Source organism: Rhinatrema bivittatum, chromosome 5 (assembly GCF_901001135.1).
Source record: "Rhinatrema bivittatum chromosome 5, aRhiBiv1.1, whole genome shotgun sequence".
Classification (NCBI taxonomy): domain Eukaryota; kingdom Metazoa; phylum Chordata; class Amphibia; order Gymnophiona; family Rhinatrematidae; genus Rhinatrema; species Rhinatrema bivittatum.
Window position 1 is genome coordinate 68,276,361 of NC_042619.1, and position 26,372 is coordinate 68,302,732.

The following is a 26,372-nucleotide window of genomic DNA, read 5'->3' on the forward strand; positions in this document are numbered from 1 at the left end:
TTTCCTGGATGACAATGCTTGTGAACTAAAATCTTCCCATTTCTAGTTTTAAGCTCATCCCAAGATAAGTCAAGACAGTTCATTTCTTATATTTCAGCTTATTTTGAAGGCCTTCAAAGCTAATTTGGTGAAGAAAGTTAAATATGGACTGTAAAATGAATCACACATATTTGGCTGGGAACATTTCATTTGAATGACATCATTCTCACCCCTAAAGAGAGCTGTCAAAAGTATTTGTTCTAATACTGGAGAAGCAGGTTTAATAGAGGAAAAGTGAGGTATATGTGTAATGGGCTAATGGCAGAACACAGCTCTTCATTGGCTTTCATGTTGGAATGGGCATTGTCCCAAAACATTTAATTGAGCATGCCGGCTTAGTATAATCTGCTAGCTACATTCTGACACTTGCCAATGAAAGAGACCGTGAACATCAGGGGTTTTTTTTTAGTTCTTAACTAATTTCAATAACATTATAAGTGGGAATATTTTATAAGCACATTGCACCGATATGATTTTGAAATGCTTGAACTTATTTTTTCTAAGTGATTTGGACTGAGTTCATCTAAACAAGGATTCAGGCGATTCTCTTTTTGCATGGTGCCCAGAACAGCAGAGCCTGCTGGTACTAGTTACAGTGCTATGTGTTTACTTAATATCAAATGTTTGTTGTTAGTGATAGATAATATTATCTCAAGAATGTCTGATTTGATGGATCACTTCTGATAACCAGCATCTGTTTGTAAACTACCATCTTGAAAGCAGAACAAGTTTTTTTATATCTGTATAGACTCAGTTGCACAGCTGCACAGAAACTATTTCTTAGACTTCAAAACACATTATTATTGCTTTAAAAAGATTTATAGCCTATACCCCAGTCATAAAGTATTGTGATGGATTAAATTAGTGCTATTTAAATATATTGATGCCAATATTTAAAAAAAACCCTAAAAATGCATAACTTATCCTGCTAAAGTCCCACTAAATATCCTACTGAATATTGATGAATAAAGTTATCCAGGTATACATACATGGATAACTTTGAAACCTAACATCTTTGAATATTGCTGGTTAGGTTTAAAGTTATTTGGGAATGTGTTCCTGCATAGCTTTAACTTATTGGCTACATTCAAAGGATATAGTTACTAAAGGAGTGCTAGTTTAAAGAAATAAGCATGGCTAAGAGGGTTTCCTGGCCAGCTGAAAGCAAGGTTGGCCCAGCTGGCCAATCCCCCTAGACATCAAAATAATGTAAATTCCATTGCAGGCCTATAAACCTCCCTCCCTCCTCCTCACACCAAAAGTCTAGCTATTAGGTCAGGCACGGTCACCATCACCATCATCACCCGAACCCTCCTGCTCTGAGTGGACTCTCCAAACCCTTTAAATGTGACCACCAATCTCAGCTCCACCACGGAAAATCCCCACAGCACCTACTATTCATCCAGCTAACTTTTTCTTGATAATGACTTATGAGGATAAATTTAGTTGGATAAGTGCCTGCAATATTCAAATGTTTGTAAAAATCCAGATGATTCAAACATTATCCAGATAAATGCTGGCCTCTTTATGTGAGGGGTTTCTAAATTTACAGATTCAGAGTTTTCGGGTAATGACCCTCTTTTCTCCATAACATTTCTTAGAAGTAACTTTACCACCTTCTCTCTTGCTGTATCCAACTTCAATTAGACAATAAATTAATAATATTGTTAGCATAATTTCCCAGTTTTGAGAATTGCCATGTCAATATGTTTGCATGGGATATTTTAGAGGCATTCTACCATAGCAGAATTTGTATTCATATCTCTGAAATGCTATATTTCCTAAGAATATTTGAAATTTGTATGAATCATTATATAAATGACTAAAAATAATTATGCACTTCTAATATCTTATGCTGTTCACGGGTCTTACATAAACTATTTCAGTTCCTCCTAATAGTATACAAATCTATCCATGTAAACCCAGGACTGGATATGATTGATAGTATTAAAGGTGCAGACAATTCTTGCATCTCTGTCATATTTGTTTGTGTTTGGAATTTATTTAGGGTAACTTAATTTTATTTAGGAGGCCTATCCATAACCGCTTAGCATGCATGGTAAAACCATTTTGCACATGCTAAAAAAAAGCATGTTATACAATATGGCCATATCATGCACATTAAAATGATCTGAAAAGAAGTTAGTAGGTGTGTGTTAAAATTAGTGCTTATGCACATATAAATGAAGGAACATCACATGCAATAAGGTTTTAATGTGTGCACATAAAATAGTGTGGTATAATCTTCTGCTTCAGGGAACTGAAGAGCCTAATCTTGATCAGGGGAATTGGAGGGGTTTGATCTGCCTTGGGAAATGGTGGGAGGTGCTGTTGGGGGGAATCTGGCACGGCTCTGATCTGCCTTTGGAGATTCAAGGGTTGTGATCAACCATGAGGAGTTGGAGATATTCTGATCTCAATAACGGTGTTTGGGGTGGGGGGAAAAGTTTGATGTCTCAGGAGGTTGGGGGAATCTGATCTTGACTGGGAACCAATGGGGCTTGTGTGTTGAGGGAGGCACCAAGAACAAGGCCTTTTCCCAGTGTTAAATATTATCATGCCAGCCCTGTGGGCATGTCAACATTTAATACCTAAGTCATAATAAGTACTAATATAGTGGCCTGGAGGGCTAGACACAAATTTGTGTTGCATATTTTGTTTTCCTATTTGCATGTGTATGCATGTTCTTTTTAGTATACACATGCTAATGGATTATGACTGGGTTTAGCATGCATATGTAAACTGCACCACCTTGTGGTGAAGATCCTACCACTGTCATGCCAAGGATGTAGTAATGTAGTCGTGATATGTTGTTAGATCTTCAGGTGTTCTATAAGGTTCACAGCCCAATGCCTTTCTCCCCACTGAGCCTCCCGCATAAGGAATAAGGGTCCATAATCCAGTCAGCTGTGTCTCACAGGATTTGGAGGTGAGGCAGTGATAAATTAAAAGAATTAACTCTCCTTTTGAGAACAATGAATTTAAACAATCTTTACTATGAATGATAATTCTTGCTAACAAGCATTCTGTTTTAACATAATACAGTGGGAACACTGAGAGGAGAGGATCACCTTGCTGGTGGCTGAAAGGAATCAGTAAGTTTTTGCTTGGGACATTGTCTTTTTTTAAAAGTATTGGGGCAAAGTTAACTATTTGGGAATATTATTTAGTGTGTTTGTGCCTTTAATAGTCAGAAAGGGCTGCAGGATGCTGAGCCGCGCTGCTCTGAATCAATATTTCCTAAAAAGTTTTTTCCTGCTTAAAAATTGGCGAAATGCCTCACAAGAGGAAGGGCAAGGTTAGGGTAAATCCTCCTGACCTACCTTGATTGTCAGGGCAGCGAGTGATAACCGACTTCGCGACCTTAGGCGCTCAGACGAGGGAGCTAAACGCCGCTGCGGAAGTCTCGAGAGGAGCGAGACTTTCGCCTGGCGAAATCACTCTGAGCCCTCCGGATCCCTGAGGCCCGCTGTGCAGCTCTCCCCTCGTTGATGCTGGCGGTACTGCACTTGCCGACCCAAGTTTGATCAAACAAGTTCAGGATGGAGGAACCCCCAGCATTATAGGAGCTGGGACAGGAGTATCTGATCAACCCTCACTGGAGAATGAGCGAGAAATCCCAGAGAGGGGAAACCTTGGTATGGGAATCGACTCACCAGGAACATCGGGCGTGTGGCCCTGACGGGAGGAGGTAGGAACTGATATTCCTGTGCCCTGGGAGTTTAAGAAACCAGCGGAGATAACATTAGAGGCCCTATGGGACCTAATGATGGTTAATGCCCGGACCCTCAGAGAACAATCTCAACAGATGGGAAACATGGTTAAAAGGTTGGATTTGGTGGAGAAGGAACAGAAGGAAAGATTTTGTGAACATACTACGGCTATCCAAGAGATTTCAGTTAAAGTAAAGCAGGTCCAAGAGTTAAATATTTCTCTTTTGAAAGACCGAATAACATCCCAGAGAAGAATTGAATCGATTGAGAATTATTTGCGACATATGAACATAAGAGTGGTGAATTTTCCAAAAGTGATGGGAGAACCTGCTATGGTGACTTTTAAAAGATACATGATTGAGACTCTAAAGATCCCTGTAGAATTGCTACCTTCTCTTAAGAAAGTTATATTTTTACCAGTTAAAGGAGAGATTTCTCAATTACCTCATGGTGATAACAGGGTTGACTTAGAAAATCTAACGGAGTATCTAGAAAATTCGAATATGGAAGTTATAGAGAGGCCAGTTCTTTTTGTATCCTTTTTCACTGAACCAGAAAGAGTAAAAATGATGAAAGCTTATTTTCAAAACATTAATACTCCCTTTATGGGAGCCACAGTTAGGGTCTACCCAGACCTTTCTAGGGCCACCCAACAGCAGAGGAAAATGTTTATAAATATGCGCCCTGAGGTTTTGGCCAAAGGGGCAACTTTCCTCTTAAGATTTCCATGTAAATGTATTATAAAGTATGTGGGTAATACTTATATTTTTTTCATGCCCGAGCAATTGAGACAGTTCCTGGAGGGAGGGACATAACCTATATGTATTAAGGGATATATAGTGAGTTGAGGCCTACACAGCAGTAAAACGTGGTATAGATTTCCTTTGTTCTCCTTTGTTCTCCTTTGATTTTCTCTTTATTCTCCTCCCCCTTTATTTTCAATGTAAAGCAGTTAAAGCATTACCTTAATTGCATGTATTAGAATACATGTGGATGTATGTATAATCTCATGTTAATTCCATGTTAATGGGTTTCTGTATTTCCTTACAAGGTTGTCTTTGTTATATTATTTGAAAATGAAATAAAATATAAATTAAAAAAAAATAGTCAGAAAGGCAGTGAATAAACAAGTTAGACTGTATTTTTAAATAGTCAGTCAATAAGGTAGCTAGTAAGCAGTAGGTACTAGGTAGTGTGTTTATTTTTATAAGTCTGCAGAACTGAGTGTTTGTATTGGGGAAAAAACCCCCCACCAAACCCCCCCCCCACAAAAAGTAGCCAGAAGCTAGTAATAAGCTAGGAGCAGTGTATACCTAAGTAAAAAAGTTGAATAGTTCAGCTCAGTTACTCACCTTGGAAAGGTGGTGAGGTAGTGTGATTGGGTTTGAATAGGGACCAACATTTGTTAATCAAGAGAGCAGTGAGTCACTCTGGCTGACTAACTCCTCACCTTTTAGCCATGCAGGCAATCATTTGACCTTCCTTCCACCTTTCTAATGCAAGGAATACATATGGACTGTGCTTCTAGGATTTTTTTTTTTAACAATGTCCATGCCTGTTGCACAAATTTTACCTTTGTAGCTGCACCCGTTCAATTTTTTTAAAATTATTTTTCTCATTTTGTCAAAGTTTCCCTTTTGAAAGTTTAGCATGAGAGCTGTGGATTTGCTTACTGTCCCCCTTCCAGTTATTAATTCAAATTTGATTATATTATGATCACTATTGCCAAGCAGCCCCACCACCGTTACCTCTCTCACCAAATCTTGCGCTTCACTGAGAATTAGATCTAAAATTGCTTCCTCTCTCGTGGGTTCCTGAACCAATTGCTCCATAAAACTGTTATTTATTCCATCGAGGAACTTTATCTCTCTAGCACGTCCTGATGTTGCACTTACCCATTCAACATTGGGGTAATTGACATCTCCCATTATTACTGCACTACCAATTTGGTTAGCTTCTTTAATTCCTCTTGGCACTTCACTGTCCATCTCACCATCTTGGCCAGATGGATGGTAGTATACTCCTTTCACTATATTCTTCCCCAACATGCAAAGGATTTCTACCCATAAAGATTTTATTGTGCATTTAGCCTCATAAAGGATCTTTATCCTATTGGATTCTATGCCATCCCGGACATAAAGTGCCACCCCACCACCAAGATACTCCTCTCTGTCATTGCGATATAATTGGCACCCTGGTATAGCACTATCCCATTGGTTATCTTCTTTCCATGATGTCTCTGAGATGCCAATTAAGTCTATGTCATCATTCACTGCTATACACTCTAATTCTCCCATCTTACTTCTTAGACTTCTGGCATTAACATACAAACATTTCATAGTGTGTTTTTTGTTTGTGTTAACATTCTGCTTTTGACATGGATAAATTTGGAATCTTTTAGCTCAAGTGAGTTTTTAATTATAGGCACTTGGACTACTTTTATTACTGTTGGAACATAAGAACATAAGAAATTGCCATGCTGGGTCAGACCAAGGGTCCATCAAGCCCAGCATCCTGTTTCCAACAGAGGCCAAAACCAGGCCACAAGAACCTGGCAATTACCCAAACACTAAGAAGATCCCATGCTACTGATGCAATTAATAGCAGTGGCTATTCCCTAAGTAAAATTGATTAATAGCCATTAATGGACTTCTCCTACAAGAACTTATCCAAACCTTTTTTGAATCCAGCTACACTAACTGCACTAACTGCACTAACTCCAACTTTCTGTTGGGATGTTCTAATGCTTCTTTAGTATCCTTCGAAGATACCTCCCTCCAAATTATGTGCTGCTGAGCAACTGTTGGCTTTCGCCTTTGTTCTAGTTTAAAAGCTGCTCTATCTCCTTTTTAAAGGTTAGCACCAGCAGCTTGGTTCCACCCTGGTTAAGGTGGAGTCCTTCCCTACAGAAAAGAATCCTCCTTCCTCAAAAGTTTCCTCGGTTCCTTACAAAACTGAATCCCTCTTCCTTATACGGCTATACCATCATCTCATCTATGCATTGAGACTCTGGAGCTCTGCCTGCCTCTGGGGACCTGCGCATGGAACAGGGAGCATTTCAGAGAATGCTACCTTGGAGGTTCTGTATTTCAGCTTTCTACATAAGAGCCTAAATTGGCTTCCAGAACCTCCCTCCCATATTTTCCTATGTTGTTGGTGCTCACATGTACCACAACAGCCGACTCCTTCCCAGCACTGTCTAAAATCCTATCTAGGTGACACGTGAGGTCTGCCACCTTCGCACTAGGTTGGCATGTTACCAGGCGATCCTTACGCCCACCAGCCACCCAGCTGCCTACATTCCTAATAATCAAATCACCAACCATGATGGCCAACCTAACCCTTCCCTCCTGGGCAGTAGCCCTGGGAGACACATTCTCGGTGCAAAAGGACAATGCAACACTTGGAGAGCAGGTTCTTGCTACAGGATCATTTCCACTTCCTCTTCCAATGCAGCACTGGGGCTACCAGACTGGGGATGGTACTTGCCTACTATGTCCCTGAAGGTCTCATCTCTATACCTCTCTGTCTGCCTCAGCTCCTCCAGGTTTGTCACTCTATCCTCCAGAGATTAGACTCATTGTGAGAGACAGGAGCTCTTTGTATCGGATGTACACATACAATTTCTCATCGGTGGGTAAAAAAATCATATATGTGACACTTGATGAAAAAGACTAGGAGGCTACCTTCTGGCTGCTGGATTGCTGCCTTCATCTTAAATTTGTTCAGTTCCTAGTTAAGTTTTAGGTTGCTATGGAAGTTGGACTGCATACAAGTAGGGTCTTTTAAATGTATTAGTGTATTCACTATATATCTGGTAGTGACCTACAAGGGAATGATTAAACTCTTGATAAGGTGTGGGAATTTCTGAATTTAAGTTAAAAGGATGATTAATTTATTTTTTTTTAGTATGAAAGTGCCACCTGTCTATAAAATAAAGGATGAGCTAGGGTTGGGTGGGAGGATTGGGAAATAGAAACAGACAAACTTCTGTTTTGCCTGCCTTTCTGACTACCTATTCAATACAGACACACAAACACACTAAATAATATACCCCAATAGTTTACTTCTCCCCAAAACTTTTAAGTTTTATACATTTCCCCAAGCAGTACTTAACGAATCTTTTCAGCCACCACCAACGTGATCCTCTCTTCTCAGTGCTCCCACTGGATTGTTGGAGCACTGAGAGGAGTTAATACTGTTAACTTTAATTTGCACTACTTTATAACTTATATTGTCAGGAATCGATAAAAAAACCCCACAATCTTTCATCACTCAGCCACATATGTATTTCTATCACTGCCCTTTTGTTATTTTAAGTGGGTTTTTTTTCTCATTTTTTTAAGTCTCGGAAAGGTACTAGGGTGCTGTGCTCTAGCCAAAATCTTTTGTTGCTATCCTGATTCTAAAACTATCATTAGATTTTTTTCTGTATGATAAAATCATTACGCTGATGTTTTCATCAGAAAAAATAGTACCAGAACTGGTTGAAATCTCTGTAATTCTCACTCATTCAAATTGTATTTTCCCCTTGTTAAATTGTTTTTAATTAAATAATATTTTTGGTTCCTTTTTAATCTTTCTAAATAACTCATGGAATTTAACAGCAATTGGGTGTGATATCGTCTGTGTATCCTTGATAAACAAGGTCAGTTGTTCGGAGGAATATATCAATGGGGGACCCAGTGTTGACAAGCTTCCAACGCCAGCTGCATTAAGCAATATGTTTACTTTTGGGCATCAAGAATTTGGCAGTTTCCAAAGGTATATGGAGGATTCTTTTTTGTACTTCTTTCACATATGCTTTTAGGTCCATACAATTTGATTTAGTCAAGAAATGGGATGTACCTAATTTCTGAACTAGCTTCCTCTTTTGGTCCTTAATATGGTGATACAGAGTAATATTGTGATAATATTGTGCACTCAAATTTTTTAGATGAGATAACTGTCAACATGGAAGAAAGTTTGGGTGAAACAGGACATCATCCGTGTAATAGGTGTTCTGTTTGTGAACAGTCCTTTAGTGGACAAACACTACCTTTTTTAAAGGGGGTACATTTAAATTAAAGGCACACACTGATTGCTCTGCAATGGGGGTTATTTACGGAATTTGGTGTCCATGTCCCCTTCTCTGTATTGGGAAGACAAAAAGATGTCTGAGGACAAAAATGGTGGAACATAAGAGTTCTATAGCGAGACAAAGGATTGAGGCACCGCTGGTTCAACACTGTATAATGGCAGGACATGTATTTGCTGATTTTAGATTTGCGGTGATTGAACAGCCTAAACGATCACAGAGAGGTGGTAATTTTGATTCAATACTTCTACAAAAAGAGCAGAAGTGGATTCATTATTTCAAAACAGTGAACCCCAGTGGTCTGAATAAGGAGATTGACTGGTCGGTATTTTAAATAAAGTTGGTTTAATGAGGAATAGTCCCTTTAAAAGTGATTGACAGCTGAAGTTTCCGGGTGGGTAGCTGGGTATAAATGTTGTTGAAGGAAGTGAGGACGAGAGTTTGAACGCCGAGGCGCCATTACTGTTGCAATTGAAATTACGGCAGAATTATTTCGCATACAGTGGCATTTCTTGAAAGTAGGAGACTAGGAGAATGAAATAGGGAATAATTCATTTGGGAATGAAATGTTTAATGGGATGTGTATGGTGATACATAGGCATGTGGTGAGAATTTTTAATATTGTTTGTGTGTTTTAGGTTAAATTGAATGACTAGAGCGTCGGAAAGGCAAATATGAATTTGTGATACAAGGCACCCCCTGACGAAGACTGGAAACAGTCGAAACATGGCCCATGTTGGGACAGTATTAAAATAAAATCTATAGTGGGAGCTAAGTATAAATTTTAGAGCACATAATCCTTTATTGAATAGTAATTGGATCTAATGAAAATTTTTTGGGTTTAAAGGAAATAAAGTTTTTTAAGTGGATTTAATAAAACAGTGGGAGTAAACGAGAAACAACATCAAATGATTACAATATAGTGCTTGACAAACTGCTGATACTGCCTGCGGCCCATCACGTGGCGAGAGGCAGTGGATTAAACTAGATCTGCACTTGTTCTGATGATGTTGTTTCTGTAATTAAAAGTAAAAACAAGAGGAAAATAAATGATATATATCCTCTCTATTTGATTAGTTTGATTATTCTGTGAGGATAAGAGCTTCTGTGTGGTGATTTGATACAGAGTAAATTGTCATAGATTCAACTAGTCCTACTGAAACTTTCATTGATATTCCTTAAGAATCAGGCGGCAAGTGATAATCTTCCTAAATATGAAAGCAAAACAGATCAAAATTGGCTAAGGCTTTCCCAAAGCAATCCTTGATTATATCAATCAGAGTTACAAGCTTTATCACCAGCCTTCATTATGTCCTCTTGGATTAATTCAAAATGACTTTCACTGCTCCTCACTTTCAACTATCTCTGCAGGGCTTCAATTAATGCTCATCTTGGTAGAAACCAATTTCTCAGGCATTTTGCTCATGTTGAAAGACATCATGAGTAGTCAAGGGCTCTCCTGACATCTACAGCAAATACTCAACACCAAGTACAAACAGCTACCTGTGGTTATTGGGGTAGTTCCAATGTATGATAACAATGAGGATAGATAAATTGGAGTCAGAGAAATCCACAAAATTTAAAATAAATCAATTTTATTGAACTTATCTATTAGAGACAAACTGTTTTGGTGTCCAGACCATGGCCTCAGCAATAACAGTCACAAAAAGGGTTTCATACAATTGTGCTTCTTCAGCAAGCATAATTTATAGCATGTGCTATGTACATTTAAATATATTGATCCTGCTAACATCAGCCAGGAGGGGCTCGAACCGGCCCTGCTGCCGCTCCCGGAGGGGCTCGAACCGGCCCTGCTGTCGTCCCCGGAGGGGTCCGAACCGGTCCTGCTGCCGTCCCCGGAGGGGTCCGAACCGGTCCTACTGACAGACTTTCTGACTCAGCCATCTGAGTCTGCTGAACCGGTCCTGCTGCTGCCCCCCGGAGGGGCTCAAACCGGTCCTGCTGTCGCCGCCCCTGGAGGGGTCCGTACCGGTCCTGCTGCCGCCTCTGGAGGGATTAGTACCTGCCCTGTCGCCTCAAGAGGGGTCTAACCCTGCCGCCTTGCCCCTGGAGGGGTTATGGACTGCTTTGTTGCCTCAGGAAGGAATTGAACCTGCCACCTTGCCCCAGAAGGGGTCTAACCCTGCCGCCTTGTTCCAGGAGGGGTTATGGACTATTTTGCTGCCCCAGGTTGGGGTTGTGTCTGCCTTATCACCCCAGGAGGGGTTATGGACTGCCTTGCTGCCTTGGGAAGGAGTTGAACCTGCCGCATCGCCCCCGGAGGGGTCTGACGTTATTATTGAGTACCTCCTGCAAAGATGGGACCCAGGAGGAGGGGGAGGCCTTGAGGGGGGGGGGGTACTGTTACGGCTATGGCTGCTGTGTAACCGCCTCACCACCAGGGGTCCCTCTAGAGCTGGCTCTCCTGACAGGCCCAGTCCATCTCCCTTGTTCACTCTATGTTCTGGGCTTTCCTTTATAACCCTGCCTGACAGTTCCCTCGGTGCTTCGGCATCGAGCTCGCCTGGGCTCCCTGCTCTAGCCTTTCTTGTTTGCTGTGCGTGTGGTCCTTGGACCTTGCTTTGCCTATCCTTGCCTTGCGTGGCCTTCGGGCCTTCTTCCTTGTCTTGCCTTGCCTTGCGCGGCCTTCGGGCCTTCTACCTTGCTTTGCCTAGCCTTGTCTTGCGCGGCCTTCGGGCCTTCTACCTTGCTTTGCCTAGCCTTGCGCTGTGTGTGCCTTCGGGCCTTCTACCTTGCTTTGCCTTGCCTTGCGCTGTGTGTACCTTCGGGCCTTCTACCCTGCTTTGCCTTACCTTGTGCTATGTATGGTCTTCGGGCCTTCTGGCCTGCCCTGCCTTGCCTTGCTTACTGCGCGTGTGGTCCTTCGGGCCCTCTGCTCTGCCATGTGTGTGTATGTGGCCTTCAGGCCCTCTGCCCTGTGTCCGTGTGTGGCCTACAGGCCCTCTGCCCTGCCGTGTGTGTGTGTGAGGCCTTCGGGCTCTCTGCCCTGTGTCCGTGTGTGGCCTACGGGCCCTCTGCTCTGCCGTGTGTCCATGTGTGGCCTACAGGCCCTCTGCCCTGCCGTGTGTGTGTGTGTGAGGCCTTCGGGCTCTCTGCCCTGTGTCCGTGTGTGGCCTACGGGCCCTCTGCTCTGCTGTGTGTCCATGTGTGGCCTTCAGGCCCTCTGCCCTGTGTCCGTGTGTGGCCTACAGGCCCTCTTGCCCTGCCGTGTGTGTGTGTGAGGCCTTCGGGCTCTGCCCTGTGTCTGTGTGTGGTCTACGGGCCCCCTGCCGTGCGTGTGTGAGTGTGGCCTTCGGGCTCTCTGCTCTGCCGTACGTGTGTGTGTGGCCTTCGGGCTCTTTGTCTTACTACTAGGTGCCCTGACCCAGCCTGGACTCTGACACTGTTATCTGCCGCCTGCCCTGACCCAGCCTGGACTCTGACACTGCTACCTGCCGCCTGCCCTGACCCAGCCTGGACCCAGACACTGCTACCTGCCGCCTGCCCTCTGACACTGTTATCTGCCGCCTGCCCTGACCCAGCCTGGACTTTGACACTGCTACTTGCCGCCTGCCCTGACCCAGCCTGGACTCAGACACTGTTTTCAGCCATCCCTGTCTCTCTCCACCTGGAGCCACCCTTCTGGGTGGTGTTCACAACACCAGAACACAGCCCAAGTGTAACAGTAGGCCTCTATTAGTAGAGTGGAAGGGGAGGGAGTCTGTGTTTATGGAAAAATGTGGAATGGATTTTAATGTTTACCCTGAAGTGAAAGGTGGAATCTAGGTAAGACATAAATAATTAAAGTTGGAAGCAAGGCACTGCCTATTTAATCAATAGAGTACTTTAATAGGTTGAAGATGACTTTAATAGACCGAATTAGTGCTGTTGTCTTAAATGAGGTAAGTTGGTAAACAATATGCTAATTGGTGATATTTATTTTATTTGGTAATTGTATGTATGAGTTATATGGTAAAATGTTGTTGAATATTAATAAAGCTGTGGTGGTCTGTAGTTGCAAATAAATACTGTTGGTTCCACATTTGAAGATTGGGCTAGGGCAGAGATGGTAGTGGAAGGAAAGGGGCATGAGTGGAATCAAGGGATCAAAAACAAGTTAAGAAAGCATAAAGGTTGTGCCAATTATATGTCTCTTAATTGAAAAAATACAAAACAACAACAGAACTTTATCAGGGAAATCGAAATGAGAGCAACCTACATGGATTATCATAGCAGTGGACTGAAATATTCTGAAGGTCTTAAGTTTCGAATAGTTATCTAATTATTTGTATAAAATCTCTTTTTTTCTTCATTTATGCCTCACTTTATGCTCTGTAAAATTTGTAGCTTTGTTATCAGAGCAGAAAATCTGTCTGTCAGTCATTGACCTTAACAGATCTAGAGAGAGTAATAGAAGTGGGATCAGAAGCAATCAACTTACAGTACTTATAGAGGACAAGTATAGAAAGTTTTGAAGCTCGTCATGCAAATTTACACCATGACATTTCCAAACAAGGGAGGTAATTTTCAAAGGCATTACATACATAAATATAGCATATTATTGTAGCAATTTTCAAAAGCCCATTTATGTGCTTAAATGTGAATTTTAAAAGTCCGGGAGACATGAGCACAAGTTCGGCCAGCGCGTGCCTGGCAGATTTGAAAAGCTGCCTGGATACGTGCATGCTTGTCGCTCTGCACACAAATGAAAAGCTCAAAAAAGTGGCAGGGCATGGTCTGGGAGGGGCATGGACGTTCCTGGATTTCGATTTGAAATTAGCACACACATATTTATGCGCACGGGTACGCGCTGGTTTCCTCTGCCGCATAACTTTACTTCTGCTATGGATGATGAGCAAGTTATAAAATAAAGATAGACAGACAGATCAGTGGAGTTTTGAGTCGGGGCTAACAAAGGAGAAAGGAGGCTATTAACATGCGCACATATTTGTGTGCATGTTATAAAATTTCTACATCCCTGGGCTTCCATGCCTGTTTAAAAGTTACCGCTTCCAAGTGCACTTATATGTGTAAAACCTATTGACAATTCAATGGGCATATATTGCAGCAATTTTCAAAAGCCCATTTATACAGGTAAAACCTAGCTTTCAGCATGTAAATCCTTTTGAAAATTACCTGCTTTAAAGCACCTAAAGAAAATTGAAACACAAATTCAGAAGGAGAAGCTATATGTTATACAAGTGACTAAATCTTTAACTGAATTCCTTGTTTTTTTCTTACCTTTTGATTTTTTCTCATGGTAAGTTCTGCCCCGATAGTGAGCTGTGTCGGTATACAGGTTCTCTAGATCTTCTTGCCAAGTATCTGGATTAAGATATTTGAGCAACTCCTCCACAGTATCAAATATGGCAATAGTTTGGTCCAGTGTTTCTGCTGTGAGTGTAGAATCAGTCACTGATGGAGACTGATAAGATCCTTCCTACGAGTAACATATAGCTCAATGTTCTATTGAAAATAACATTCATAAAGAAACTTACTTCATGCTTTAATCATCTACAAAGTCTATGCACAATGTCAACCACAGTCAGATACTAGTTTAGATATGGCTGTAGTGCACTGCTTGGGGCTGTATTACACTAATTCAGTTTGGTTATTTCTGATTTGACCTTATCTTTATATTAATTATCATCTATATTGACCTGACTATAAGTAGGGCTTCTGATTTTAGGTTTTAACCGATAAACACTGATAAAACACCCCCGATGCAGAAAAATAAAATAGGTGTTAATTATGTATTTAGGAACCTTTGATATTCCACCTTTTCCAAAAGTTGGTCTCAAGGTGTATTACAATAGTTTAAATTAAATAAACACTAGAAAATCACCTCTTTCCCTAGTACTCTCTCATCCCTCCTTTGCCTACCCTGGATCTGCTGCTTCATTCAACTGGAAAAGGTATCCAACAATAGTTATCTGCGCTGTGAAAAAAACCCGATAAATAATGATTTTTGGTACCCATAAAAAACCCCTAATTAGATGGAAAATAAACCTCTAAAATCAGAATCTCTAATTTTAGGATGACCTTAAATATAACACAATTTCCATATAATCAGGCCAATATGGTAGAATGCAGCTTCCTGCACCAGGGTTTCGACTGGATCAAATGCTGCCTTCTGCATTATGATGCCAATCAGAGGAACAGTGAGCTGGGGAGCAGTGGCATCTTTGGTGGCTGAAGGAGGAGTGTCCTTTAGAGATGTGCAGCAGGGACGGATTTGTCCCATTCGGTATTCATATTTGTCGGGACTCAAATCCGTTGCATCCATTCTCGGGGACCCCGATCCGTTCATTAGTTAAATATGTATTTGTTTCCCAAAAAAACCCCATCCCAACCCTTTAAATTTAATTAACTACAACCCCCCACCCTCCTGACCCCCCCAAGACTTGCCAAAAGTCCCTGGTGGTCCAGCAGGGGTCCTGAAGCGATCTCCTGCACTCGGGCTTTCGGCTGCTGGTATTCAAAATGGCGCCATTGGTCGGCCCCTGTCACATGGTAGGAGCACAAGATGGCGCTGGCCATCCATTGCTCCTACCATGTGACAGGGGCCGACCAATGGCACCAGTAGCCCCTGTGACATAGTGAGGGCAAAGGCTATCGGTGCCATTTTGAATACTGGCAGCCAACAGCCCAAGTGCAGGAGATCACTCCAGGACCCCCGCTGGATCACCAGGGACTTTTGGCAAGTCTTGGGAGGGTCAGGAGGGTGGGGGTTTATTCGTTAGTGATACGTTGTATTTGTGGGGGTTCGCCATACGTTTCGTGACCCCCACGAATACAACGAATGTGCATAATCGTTGCGGATTGCCAATACGTTGCAAACGAATGCACACCCCTAGTGTCCTTTGTGGGTGGGATTATCAAAGAAAGTAGCAGTAAGAGGGGTTTCTTGTGTTTGTAAAAGAAACAAACTGGTGAGGGAGATATTTGGTGATGATTATAAACTGAGGAAGGTTTTTGACATGCACAATGTGTTGCAACACATCAACATGGAGAATATATGTATTTTGTATTACTTTAAGTTTTTCACTTTTTTTCAAGTCCAGTTAGGAACTTGTGCTCATGTGCTGCAAATTAAGTACATCCATATCTGATTTCAACAGCTATTACATTCTGTGCAGAACTTATAATTATCTAAAATAAAGTAGTAGAAATCATTGTACTAACCACAGGTAAATAATAACAACAAAACAAAAAGGAGAATATAGAGTAATTACACAAACTGATGTTGATATCATGACACAGGTTCAACTATAATGCTAGCAATAAAAAGTGCAAAACTAAGCACATACTCATATGACATCATAGGGTATCATGTTCTTTTCTATTTGTAAGAAGGTCAGATTGCAGATAAGGCGGACCTGGTGGTTTAAAGGCATTGTTGTTACCATACAGAACACCCAGGTTTAATTCCCAGGCCCAATGTATGCTGCCCAGTCTATTCTGGGCTAGGAATGCTGCAGAGGTTGTGTTCACAGCCTCTGTGGAGGGGACAGGTTGGGGTCATAGTTAAACGTTATATTAAATCTGGCCAGAGCACTATCAGGAAAGTTAAACGTTATCTGCTACAAAATAGTAATGCACTAACTTTATCTGTTAACAATGTAAATTTATCTGTTATAATCTTTGCTGTAATAAGTTGGTTTCACATGTAAACCAGAGTGAAGGCTTGTTCCAAACTTCGGCATATAAAAACTCACCAATAAATAAAAATAATCTCATCCACTGCACAATAGTGATGCCTACTGGCTAGACACATGTGCATGTGTATTGACTTTTAGAGGCTGGTGGGTCTGTGATCCCTGGCCATGGTTACAAAATAGGGGAAACCCCCAGGATTGTTGTGAATGAACGCTCATATGCTGTAGCCCAATAGAGGCTGGTTCCGATTGAGTTGGAAGCTGCCTCCCCCCCTCCCCCCCCCAATAAAAAAAAAAAGAAAAAAATAGCGTGCAGATAAATATCTGTGTAAGTCTCAAGGTTCATCATAATCATCAGCCTACAATTAAAAGGTACAGAAAAGTGAACCAGGCTGAAAAATAAGGAGTCGGTATATAAGGATGGCCAAAAACCTAGGGAATTATTAAAGCATATTGCTTTTCAGAACCTTTGTCTGGACAGCTCCTGAAGAAAAAGGATGGACATAGTACAGTACCATGTTAATATATAAGACAGCGCTTCTCTATCAGTGCACCGCGTAGCACATTGGTGTGCCTTGGGAAATCCCTTCCCGCGCTATGGTGATGGCAGCCACAGCAGGATCTCCACTCCTAGGCCAGCGTCCTGAGTCTCCTGCTTCTTGTTCAATCTCCTCCCTCCCATCCTTGCAGCAACCGGGCAGCGCTGCAAAAAGCAGGAAGAGGAGGAGGAGGAGGAGGAGGAGGAGGAGGAACTGGAACAGAGAACTCGCGCAGCAGTAGTGAAAGCAGAAAAGAGCTTCTGCTCATCCCCTCCCCCCTCCTGTTTTTCCCACCTCCACTTTATGCTTGGAATGCAGGGACTCTTCTGATGTTCTGTGTCTGCTCCAGCTGAGAAGGGAAGAGCGAGTCACCAGCTTCAGTTAGGTGAGAATGATTTACGGTGAGGGAGTAACAGGAGGAGGGGATGAAAACTGGTAGCCAGAGAGAGAGAGAGCGTAGGAATGCTTGCAGGTAGACTTTAAAAGCGTTGCTCATGCAAAAGAAACGGCCCTAGGGATGTGAATCGTTTTTTGACGATTTAAAATATCGTCCGATATATTTTAAATCGTCAAAAATCGTTAGGGCCACGATACAATACCAATTCCCCCCGATTTATCGTCAAAAAATCGTAAATCGGGGGAAGGGGGAGGGCAGGAAAACCGGCACACTAAAACCCCCTAAAACCCACCCCCGACCCTTTAAATTAAATCCCCCACCCTCCCGAACCCCCCCCCAAATGCCTTAAATTACCTGGGGGTCCAGCGGCACACTAAAACACGGCACACTAAAACCCCCTAAAACCCACCCCGACCCTTTAAATTAAATCCCCCACCCTCCCGAACCCCCCCCAAATGCCTTAAATTACCTGGGGGTCCGTAGCCTTAAATTACCTCCGTAGCGGCGGTCCGTAGCTAAATCGGGGGAAGGGAGAGAGCAGGAAAAGCGGCACACTAAATCGTGTAGTCTTCAGCCGGCGCCATTTTGCAAAATGGCCGCCGCAAAATGGCGGCGGCCATAGACCAAAACGATTCGACGCAGGAGGTCGTTCCGGACCCCCGCTGGACTTTTGGCAAGTCTTGTGGGGGTCAGGAGGCCCCCCCCAAGCTGGCCAAAAGTTCCTGGGGGTCCAGCGGGGATCCGGGAGCTATTTCCTGCCGCGAATCGTTTTCCGTACGGAAAATGGCGCCGGCAGGAGATCGACTGCAGGAGGTCGTTCAGCGGGGGTCCGGAACCCTCGCTGAACGACCTCCTGCAGTCGATCTCCTGCCGGCGCCATTTTCCATACGGAAAACGATTCGCGGCAGGAAATCGCTCCTGGATCCCCGCTGGATCCCCAGGAACTTTTGGCCAGCTTGGGGGGGCCTCCTGACCCCCACAAGACTTGCCAAAAGTCCAGCGGGGGTCCGGAACGACCTCCTGCGTCGAATCGTTTTGGTCTATGGCCGCCGCCATTTTGCGGCGGCCATTTTGCAAAATGGCGCCGGCTGAAGACTACACGATTTAGTGTGCCGCTTTTCCTGCTCTCCCCCTTCCCCCGATTTAGCTACGGACCGCCGCTACGGAGGTAATTTAAGGCTACGGACCCCCAGGTAATTTAAGGCATTTGGGGTGGGGGATTTAATTTAAAGGGTCGGGGTGGGTTTTAGTGTGCCGTGTTTTAGTGTGCCGCTGGACCCCCAGGTAATTTAAGGCATTTGGGGGGGGGGGGTTCGGGAGGGTGGGGGATTTAATTTAAAGGGTCGGGGGTGGGTTTTAGGGGGGTTTAGTGTGCCGGCTCATGATTTTCACGATACTTTACACACCCAAACGGCAACAATACGATTTCCTCCCCCTCCCAGCCGAAATCGATCGTTAAGACGATCGAGGACACGATTCACATCTCTAAACGGCCCCATACGCACATATTTGGGCCGCACATGAGCAATGTGAATTTTAAGAAGCCAGGAAGCACGCGCTTCAAGAATAAGGAGGCAGAAAAGGGGGTGGGTATGGCCAAGATGTATGTAACCCCTGAATTTTGCAAGACTGACCATGGCAAGATGAGGCACAAGTCTGGAGATTTTGGGCCAGAGGGATCCTGAACACTGGGGAAGAGAGGAAGAGAGAGAGAGAGAGAGAGACTCTTTTAAAGAGACGATCTGACACTCTATACATCTCCCACTGTAAGAGGGGTACTTTCAACTCATTGTGGGTTTTGGAAGGGGGTTACATTGGACTGCCTAGAGCACAAGGTTTTGTAGACCCTTGTAACACTGCCTCCCACCCTGAGTTGGAAGTGCCCCTCTTACAGTGGGAGATGTATAGAGTGTCAGATTATCTGTCTGTCTTTCTCTCTCTCTCTCTCTCACACACGTAAAAGCTCCAACATACACATGGTAAGGATATTTTAAATGGTACATGTATACTTGCATGCATGATACAAAAGTATGTTTATGTTTATGCACTCCTTTTAAAATGTACTTGTTGGGGGAGCAGTTTGAGAGGTGAGGAATGTTGGGAAAGGTGAGGAATGGTGTGCAAGCATGGGGGAAGGGGGCAAGGAAAATGAAATGATATAAGGCATCATGCCTCCATCCAGCCAGGGGTAGAGAGAGAATCAGGAGGACATCATAGGGAAGGGGGAAGATAGAGCTTCCAGGGATAATGAGGAGGTGTGGGAAGAGCTTTCTAGAAATTGTGAGGATGGATGGGGAGGAGAGATTGATGAGGATCAGGAAAGGTGAGACCAAATCTCAGATAGGGACAGAAAGGGATGGAGAGATGATCCAGGATGTGGAGAAGGAGGAAGAGAGAGAAAGGACTGGGTATGAGGGAAAATAATGTAGAATCCAGGAGGGGAAAGGAAGAGGGGGCAGGAAAATGGAAAGAACGAGAGAGATAAAGGGGCTGACTAAAGAATGAAGGAGAAATGACAAGGGAAGAAGGGAAAAAAGACCCCGGATAATTGGAAGGCATGTGCATTCATTGCTCCATTTGTTTGATTTCTTTTGACAGTGCATGCATATCTCATAAATGGCTGGTGGATATGCAGAAATGAATGGTAGTTAGGACTACATATGTGCACACCATTTATTTTTGCATGCCCACCATCCATTCATGAGATACATGCACACTGCCGAAACAAATCAAATGAATGGAGCAACAAATGCACATTGCTAATAACTGGCCAGGTGATGGAAAGGGAAAGAGAAGGTGGAAAGAGAGTGAGAAAGAGAAAGTGGACCAGATATTAGGAAGAGGGAGATGGAGAAATGACTCAGCAACTGGGAATGGGAGCAGGTGGAGTAAGGGCTTGGAATAGAGAAAAAGGGGAAGATATTCAGGAGTGAGCAGCAGGTAGAATGAGAAAGGGAAAGATCCTGGACTTAGGGAATGGGAAATATTATACTGGATAATAGGGAAGTAGAGAAAGGAAGGTGGAGAAAGAGGGCAAGAGGACCGGATATTGGGTGGACAGAGATGAAGAAAGAGCTGTGATGGGGAAGAGGAAGAGAGAGTATCTTGGATTTAATGGTATGGAGAAGGAATTCTGAGAGATAATGGAGAAGGAAAAGAATCAGGAATGAAGTACAGACAGAAGAGGAAAGAGGTAATGAGAGCATCAGGAAGAGAAGAAAAAGAAGAAGAGAACATGGAATAACAGAAAGAGAACAGGATTGAAGGAAGTCAAAATATTAGAATATCAACTCTAAGGAAAATAAATAAGGATGAAAGTGAACTGAAGCATAAAACGGAAGGACGATGCCAGACAGAGAGAGATCGAGAGAAAAACAGAACAAAGATAACCAGAGAATAACAAAAAAAAGAGATATCTGAAGCCAGAAACATCAAAGGGGGGTTATTTTCCAAGCTGCGTTATGGGCTTTTCGCATGCGTTAAGGTGTTTTTCGCATGTGAAAAGCACCATAATGCATGGAGCGATGCTAATTTAGAAAAGGGTTGGAGTTTGGGGCAGGATTTCTGGCCAAGTGGGCTGGCTTTGCAATTTGCAAAGCCATATCACACAGTTTTAACACGGCAAATAACTAACCTTTTTCATTTGCGTTAAGCTGTGCAATGTTTTCGCACATAGCATTGTTAGTCTTTTAAGCTACCTACCACCACTGGGGGGAGAAAAGAGAGTGAGAGAGAGAGAATGAAAGAACCTTGGTATAAGGTCCTCATAGTAGTTAGGTATTTCATTTATACCGCTATAGAAGGCCCATCTAGTTACTTGAGGTGAGGTTCAGGTATTAGTGTAGGGGTTAGGGGCCCCTTTGACATTCAGAGTGAGACGTAGGAACAGAACAGTGCACTCTTGTGAAGATTTGATGTCCTTCTGAGTGAGGAAACTCAACCAAAGATAAGATTGTACAATGTTCTCTCAACCTAGCTTGATGTTACCCAGGTAGAGCGTCCATCAAGCTAGGTTGAGAGAACATTGTACAACTGTGGCACTTACTGCAAAGTGCGAAAAGTTATCGCACTCTGCGGTAATACCTATGCGAAGTGCTAAGATAGCGCACTTTGCGATAAATAAGTTATTACCATAAAACACGCCCCTCTTCATATCGCATGCGATAGTTTGATGAATCTAGCCCAAAGATAGGAAACTTTTATTGCCTGATAAAGAATATCAGTAACCCATCAATGTAAAACATCCTGGGACTCAGTTCAAAGCCTCTGACCTGCACATATCTTTCACATAGATTTTTTTTGGCTGTTATGAGTTTTTCTGATGCATAATAAATTCTCATATATGCAGGATATACCCACCAACCACAAGGCTTTTGAACTGATCTCAAAAAAATATTTTATGGCAACAAAAAAATATGCTTTTAGGTATATTTTGAAAGTAGGGGACAGTCGACTGGACTTCTTCCTTTCCTCCAAACAGATCACATCATTCTTCAAAATGCATTATGGCCTTAATGCACACGTTAAGGTGTTTTCGTATGCCTAAAATGGCTTAACGCATGCGATAAGCACCATAACGCATGGCGTGATGTAAAATTTTAAAAGGGGAGGGATTTCTGCAAAAGTGGGCTTGCTTCGCAAAATGCAAAGCCATAACACATGATATCGCCGAAAATAACTATACCTTTTTCAATAGCATTAAGCTGTGCAATATCATGTGTTATACCAGTAACACATTTGCAATTTTTTGCAAATTCTGTTTTGGGAATTTTTAGGCTGGGGAAGGGCCTGAGATGAGAGAGGGGGGGGGGGGAGGGAAAGAGAGAGAGAGTGCCTCTGGGGGTGGCACCATAGTAAGCAGCTATTTATGCTACTATAGGAGGCCCACCTAGTAACTCGAGGTGAGGTTTAGGTAGTAGTGTAGGAGTTGGGGGCTACTTTTACATGCAGGACATCAAATCTTCACAAGAGTGTACTGTTCTGTTTCTACGTCTCACTCTGCATGCAAAAGTGACCCCTAACCCCTACACTACTACCTAAACCTCACCTCGAGTTATTAGGTGGGCCTCCTATAGAGATATAAATAACTAACTAGATAGGTGTTCTCTCTCTCTCTCTCTCAGCAGTAGATGCAAAAAGTAGGGTTTATCACACTGTGTGGTAAGTTACCATGTGGTGCAGTAACTCCCAAATTTCCCTAAACATGCCCCTTTTTCTTATCACTGCGATATTAAGACTTTTTGATGAATCTAGGGGAGAACTTCTCATTTACTACTAGCCCTAGAGGGAACACATTTCCCAGATTTATCTAACAGAAAACTGGTAAACTCACCCTCCCTCCCTTCCTCCCTCCTTCCCACTGGCAAGAGGAGGGCAAGCCTTCCAACCTGTGGGGTAGATTTTTGAAGAAGCGTGCGCGGGGTACATTTGTGCGCGCTACCCAGCGCGCACAAATGTACAACTGATTTTATAACATGCGCGCGCTCCTGCGTGCATGCTATAAAATCCGGGGTCGGCACGTGCAAGGGGGTGCACACTTGTGCACCTTGCATGCGCCGAGCCCTAGGGGAGCCCCGATGGCCTTCCCCGTTCCCTCCAAGGCCCTCCTCTTACCGAAATCGGAGAGGCCTCGGAGGGAACTTTTCTTCTGCTCCCCCCCACCTTCCCCTCCCTTCCCCTATCTAACCCACCCCCCAGCCCTACCTAAATCCCCCCCCCCCCTAAGTTATTTCAATTATTTACGCCTGCCTCTGGCAGGTGTATCTTGCGCGTGCAGGCCAGCTGCCGGTGCGCCACCCCCGGCACAGCCGCTGTGCCAGAGGCCTCGGTCCCGCCCCCGGACTGGTGCCACGCCCATGCCCCCTTCCCGCCCCTTTTTCAAAGCCCTGGGACATACACGCGCCACCGAACCTATGCAAATTAGGCTCGGCGTGCGCAGGAGCAGGTTTTCGGAGTTATGCGCATAACCCTTTGAAAATCTGCCCCTGTGCGTACTTCCTCTGCCAACTTCAATCTGACATCTGAATGTAAAGGGCCCTCTCAGGACTTGTGGGCCCCATACATTCAGATGTCAGACTGAAGCCGGCAGAAGGAGGCACACACCTCCTACTGGTGGGAGAGGATTTGTGTTTATGAGGATCATGCAAAATTTGGTTCAGTATGCCAGAAGGATTTGCCACAAACTAACAGGGTCATTCTTTAAACTGCAAGGTGCCATTATTGTGTGCGTTAAGGCCTTATCGCATGCGATAAGGCCCTAATGCACACGATACCGATTGCATTGCGGCGGTACAATTTAAATCAGGGGAAGGGCAGTAGTGGGGTGAGGTATGGGCAGCGCTGCATACTTTTGCCCCTGCCCCTTTTGTTCCTCGTGGGCCATCACTCTGCGGGGATAGTTTGACATATGGGGGCAATTTTCAAATTGTCTGCATTTGGATAAAGTTCATGGAAACTTCTTACTAGCAGATATACCAGTTTTCAAAGGGAAAGTACTTATCCATTTTCACTTATAAACTTGCTGCAGGTACCAAGAGGTCAATATTCAGTAACCTGGTGAGTGGAGACATTATCCAGATAAAGTTACCTGAATAACTTTAGCCAAATATTCAGTGGCACTTATCTGGGTAAACCACTGCTGAATATACTTGGCTATAATTATCTGGATAAAGTTATCTATATTACTTTGCCAATCCCTGGGCTTTTGCATATTGAAAAAAAAAAATAGTGGACTAGTGGCACCAAGATCTCACCTCCCCTACGCCCACAAGATAAAAAGTATGAGGGGGTCCAGCAGAACCCAATCCCACTCTCTCACCTCCCAAGGCAAATATTTTTTAAATTATAGTGTGGTACTAATCCCCATCCCCAACTCCTACCTTAAAACAAGTATTGACCCAAAGCCCCAAACTCTCAAAAGGGCCCCAGAAACCTAGTAGAGTTGAATATTTATTTTATTTAAATAAAAAAGGTTATAGCCTGCAACATTCAATACATCTTGTTCTGGACAGGTAACCAAATCAACAAACATAAGAGGTAACTTAGTAATCATTTACAGGCCGATACAGTGGAGCTCCGGTGGAGCGCACTGTTACCCCATGTTTGGACGCGCGTTTTCGACGTGCTAGCTCTACCCCTTATTCAGTAAGGGGAAATAGTGCGTCGAAAACGAGCGTCCAACCCCCCCCCCCCGAAACTAATAGTGCCCACAACATGCAAATGCATGTTGATGGCCCTATTAGTTATTCCCGCACGATTCAATAACTAAAATGTGCAGCTAAGCCGCACATTTTACTTTCAGAAATTAGTGCCTACCCAAAGGTAGGCGTTAATTTCTGCCGGCGCCGGGGAAGTGTACAGAAAAACAGTTTTACTGCTTTTCTGTACACCCTCCGACTTAATATCATGGCAATATTAAGTCGGAGGTCCTAAAAGTTTAAAATAATTAAAAAAAAAAATTTAAAATCAGCCCGTGGCTCGCGGGTTGAAAACTGGACGCTCAATTTTGCCGGCGTCTGGTTTCTGAACCCGAGGCTGTCAGCGGGTTTGAGAACCGACACCGGCAAAATTGAGCGTTGGCTGTCAAACTCGCTGACAGCCGCTGCTTCCGTCAAAAAAGAGGCGCTAGGGACGCGCTAGTGTCCCTAGCGCCTCTTTTTACCACGGGCCCTAATTTGCATGTTTGTCCCCCCTGAATCGCGCGCACATGAGAACGGGCGCTCTCCCGCTCTCCCGCGACCTTTACTGTATTGGCCTGTTAGTTATGTTACTCTGGGGTAAACAGACTAATCCTCATTCAGAACTCAGTACTTAACGGTGATTGGATCCTTCCCTGTTAGTGAGTTCTAGATAGGGACTGGTGCCTTCCTTGTCAGTAAAGGGACCATTCCCTATTCAGAACTCACTAACAAGAAAAGAACGGTCAAACATTTTGAATGATAGTATATTTATGGATAGAATTGTGATACAAGATATTGAACAAAAAATATCAGATTATTTCCCTATTAATGATAATGAAGAGGTATCTCAGGCATTATTATAGTATGCATTAAAGCAGTTATTAGAAGCAGACAGTGAGATAAAAAAAATTGGCACACATGACTTAACAAACCCAAATTGAAAGTTTGGAACAAGAACATAAAACTTAATGATAAAACACTGAAGGTCAATTTTGAACAGTAATGTGAGGGTTGTGCATGTAAAATTGAGAAATAAATGTATAGAGCCTTTGTGCATGGTAATTGACTTTTTTAGAAGTATGCAGGTACTTTCCATTTCACACATATTTTTATGTGAGTAAAATAGAGGGCATTCTAGGGTGGGGTTCAGAAGTACATGCACAAGTAATGGATGGTGCCGGCCATCCATTGCTCCTACCATGTGACAGGGGCCGACCAATGGCACCGGTAGCCCCTGTGACATAGTGAGAGCAAAGGCTATCAGCGCCATTTTGAATACCGGCAGCCCGAGTGCAGGAGATCGCGCCGGGACCCCTGCTGGACCACCAGGGACTTTTGGTAAGTCTTGGGGGGGTCAGGAGGGTGGGGGGTTGTAGTTAATTAAATTTAAAGGGTTGGGATGGGTATTTTTTGGGAAACGAATAAATACGTAACTAATGAACGGATCAGGGTCCCCCGAAAATGGATGCAACGGATTTGGCTCCCCACGAATATGAATACCAAATGGGACGAATCCGTCCCTGCTGCACATCCCTAATGCGCACATTCAAAAATACACTTAAATCAACCCATCAACATGCTCATGTACCTAAAAGATACGCAGCATATATTTTCAACATAGCCAGACAAGTAGCATTTTAACACGTAAACAACTATATTACTTAGCTAGATAAGCGATTTTTGAAACATCTGGCTAAGTGGCAGCAAAGCCACTACTTACCCGGAGAAGTCAACATTTATCTAGATAAGTGGTGCAAATCCCCTATGTGTG

The 26,372-nt window shown here is 43.3% G+C and overlaps 1 protein-coding gene across 1 annotated transcript in view; it reads right to left on the minus strand.

The window, feature by feature from the left end:
• Positions 1 to 26,372, minus strand: part of PDGFD (platelet derived growth factor D) — a 511,595-nt gene that overhangs the window by 72,440 nt on the left and 412,783 nt on the right. The window contains exon 5 of the mRNA XM_029602427.1: positions 14,071 to 14,269. Coding sequence (XP_029458287.1) covers positions 14,071 to 14,269 — 199 coding nt within the window. The remainder of the gene's footprint in view (positions 1 to 14,070; positions 14,270 to 26,372) is intronic.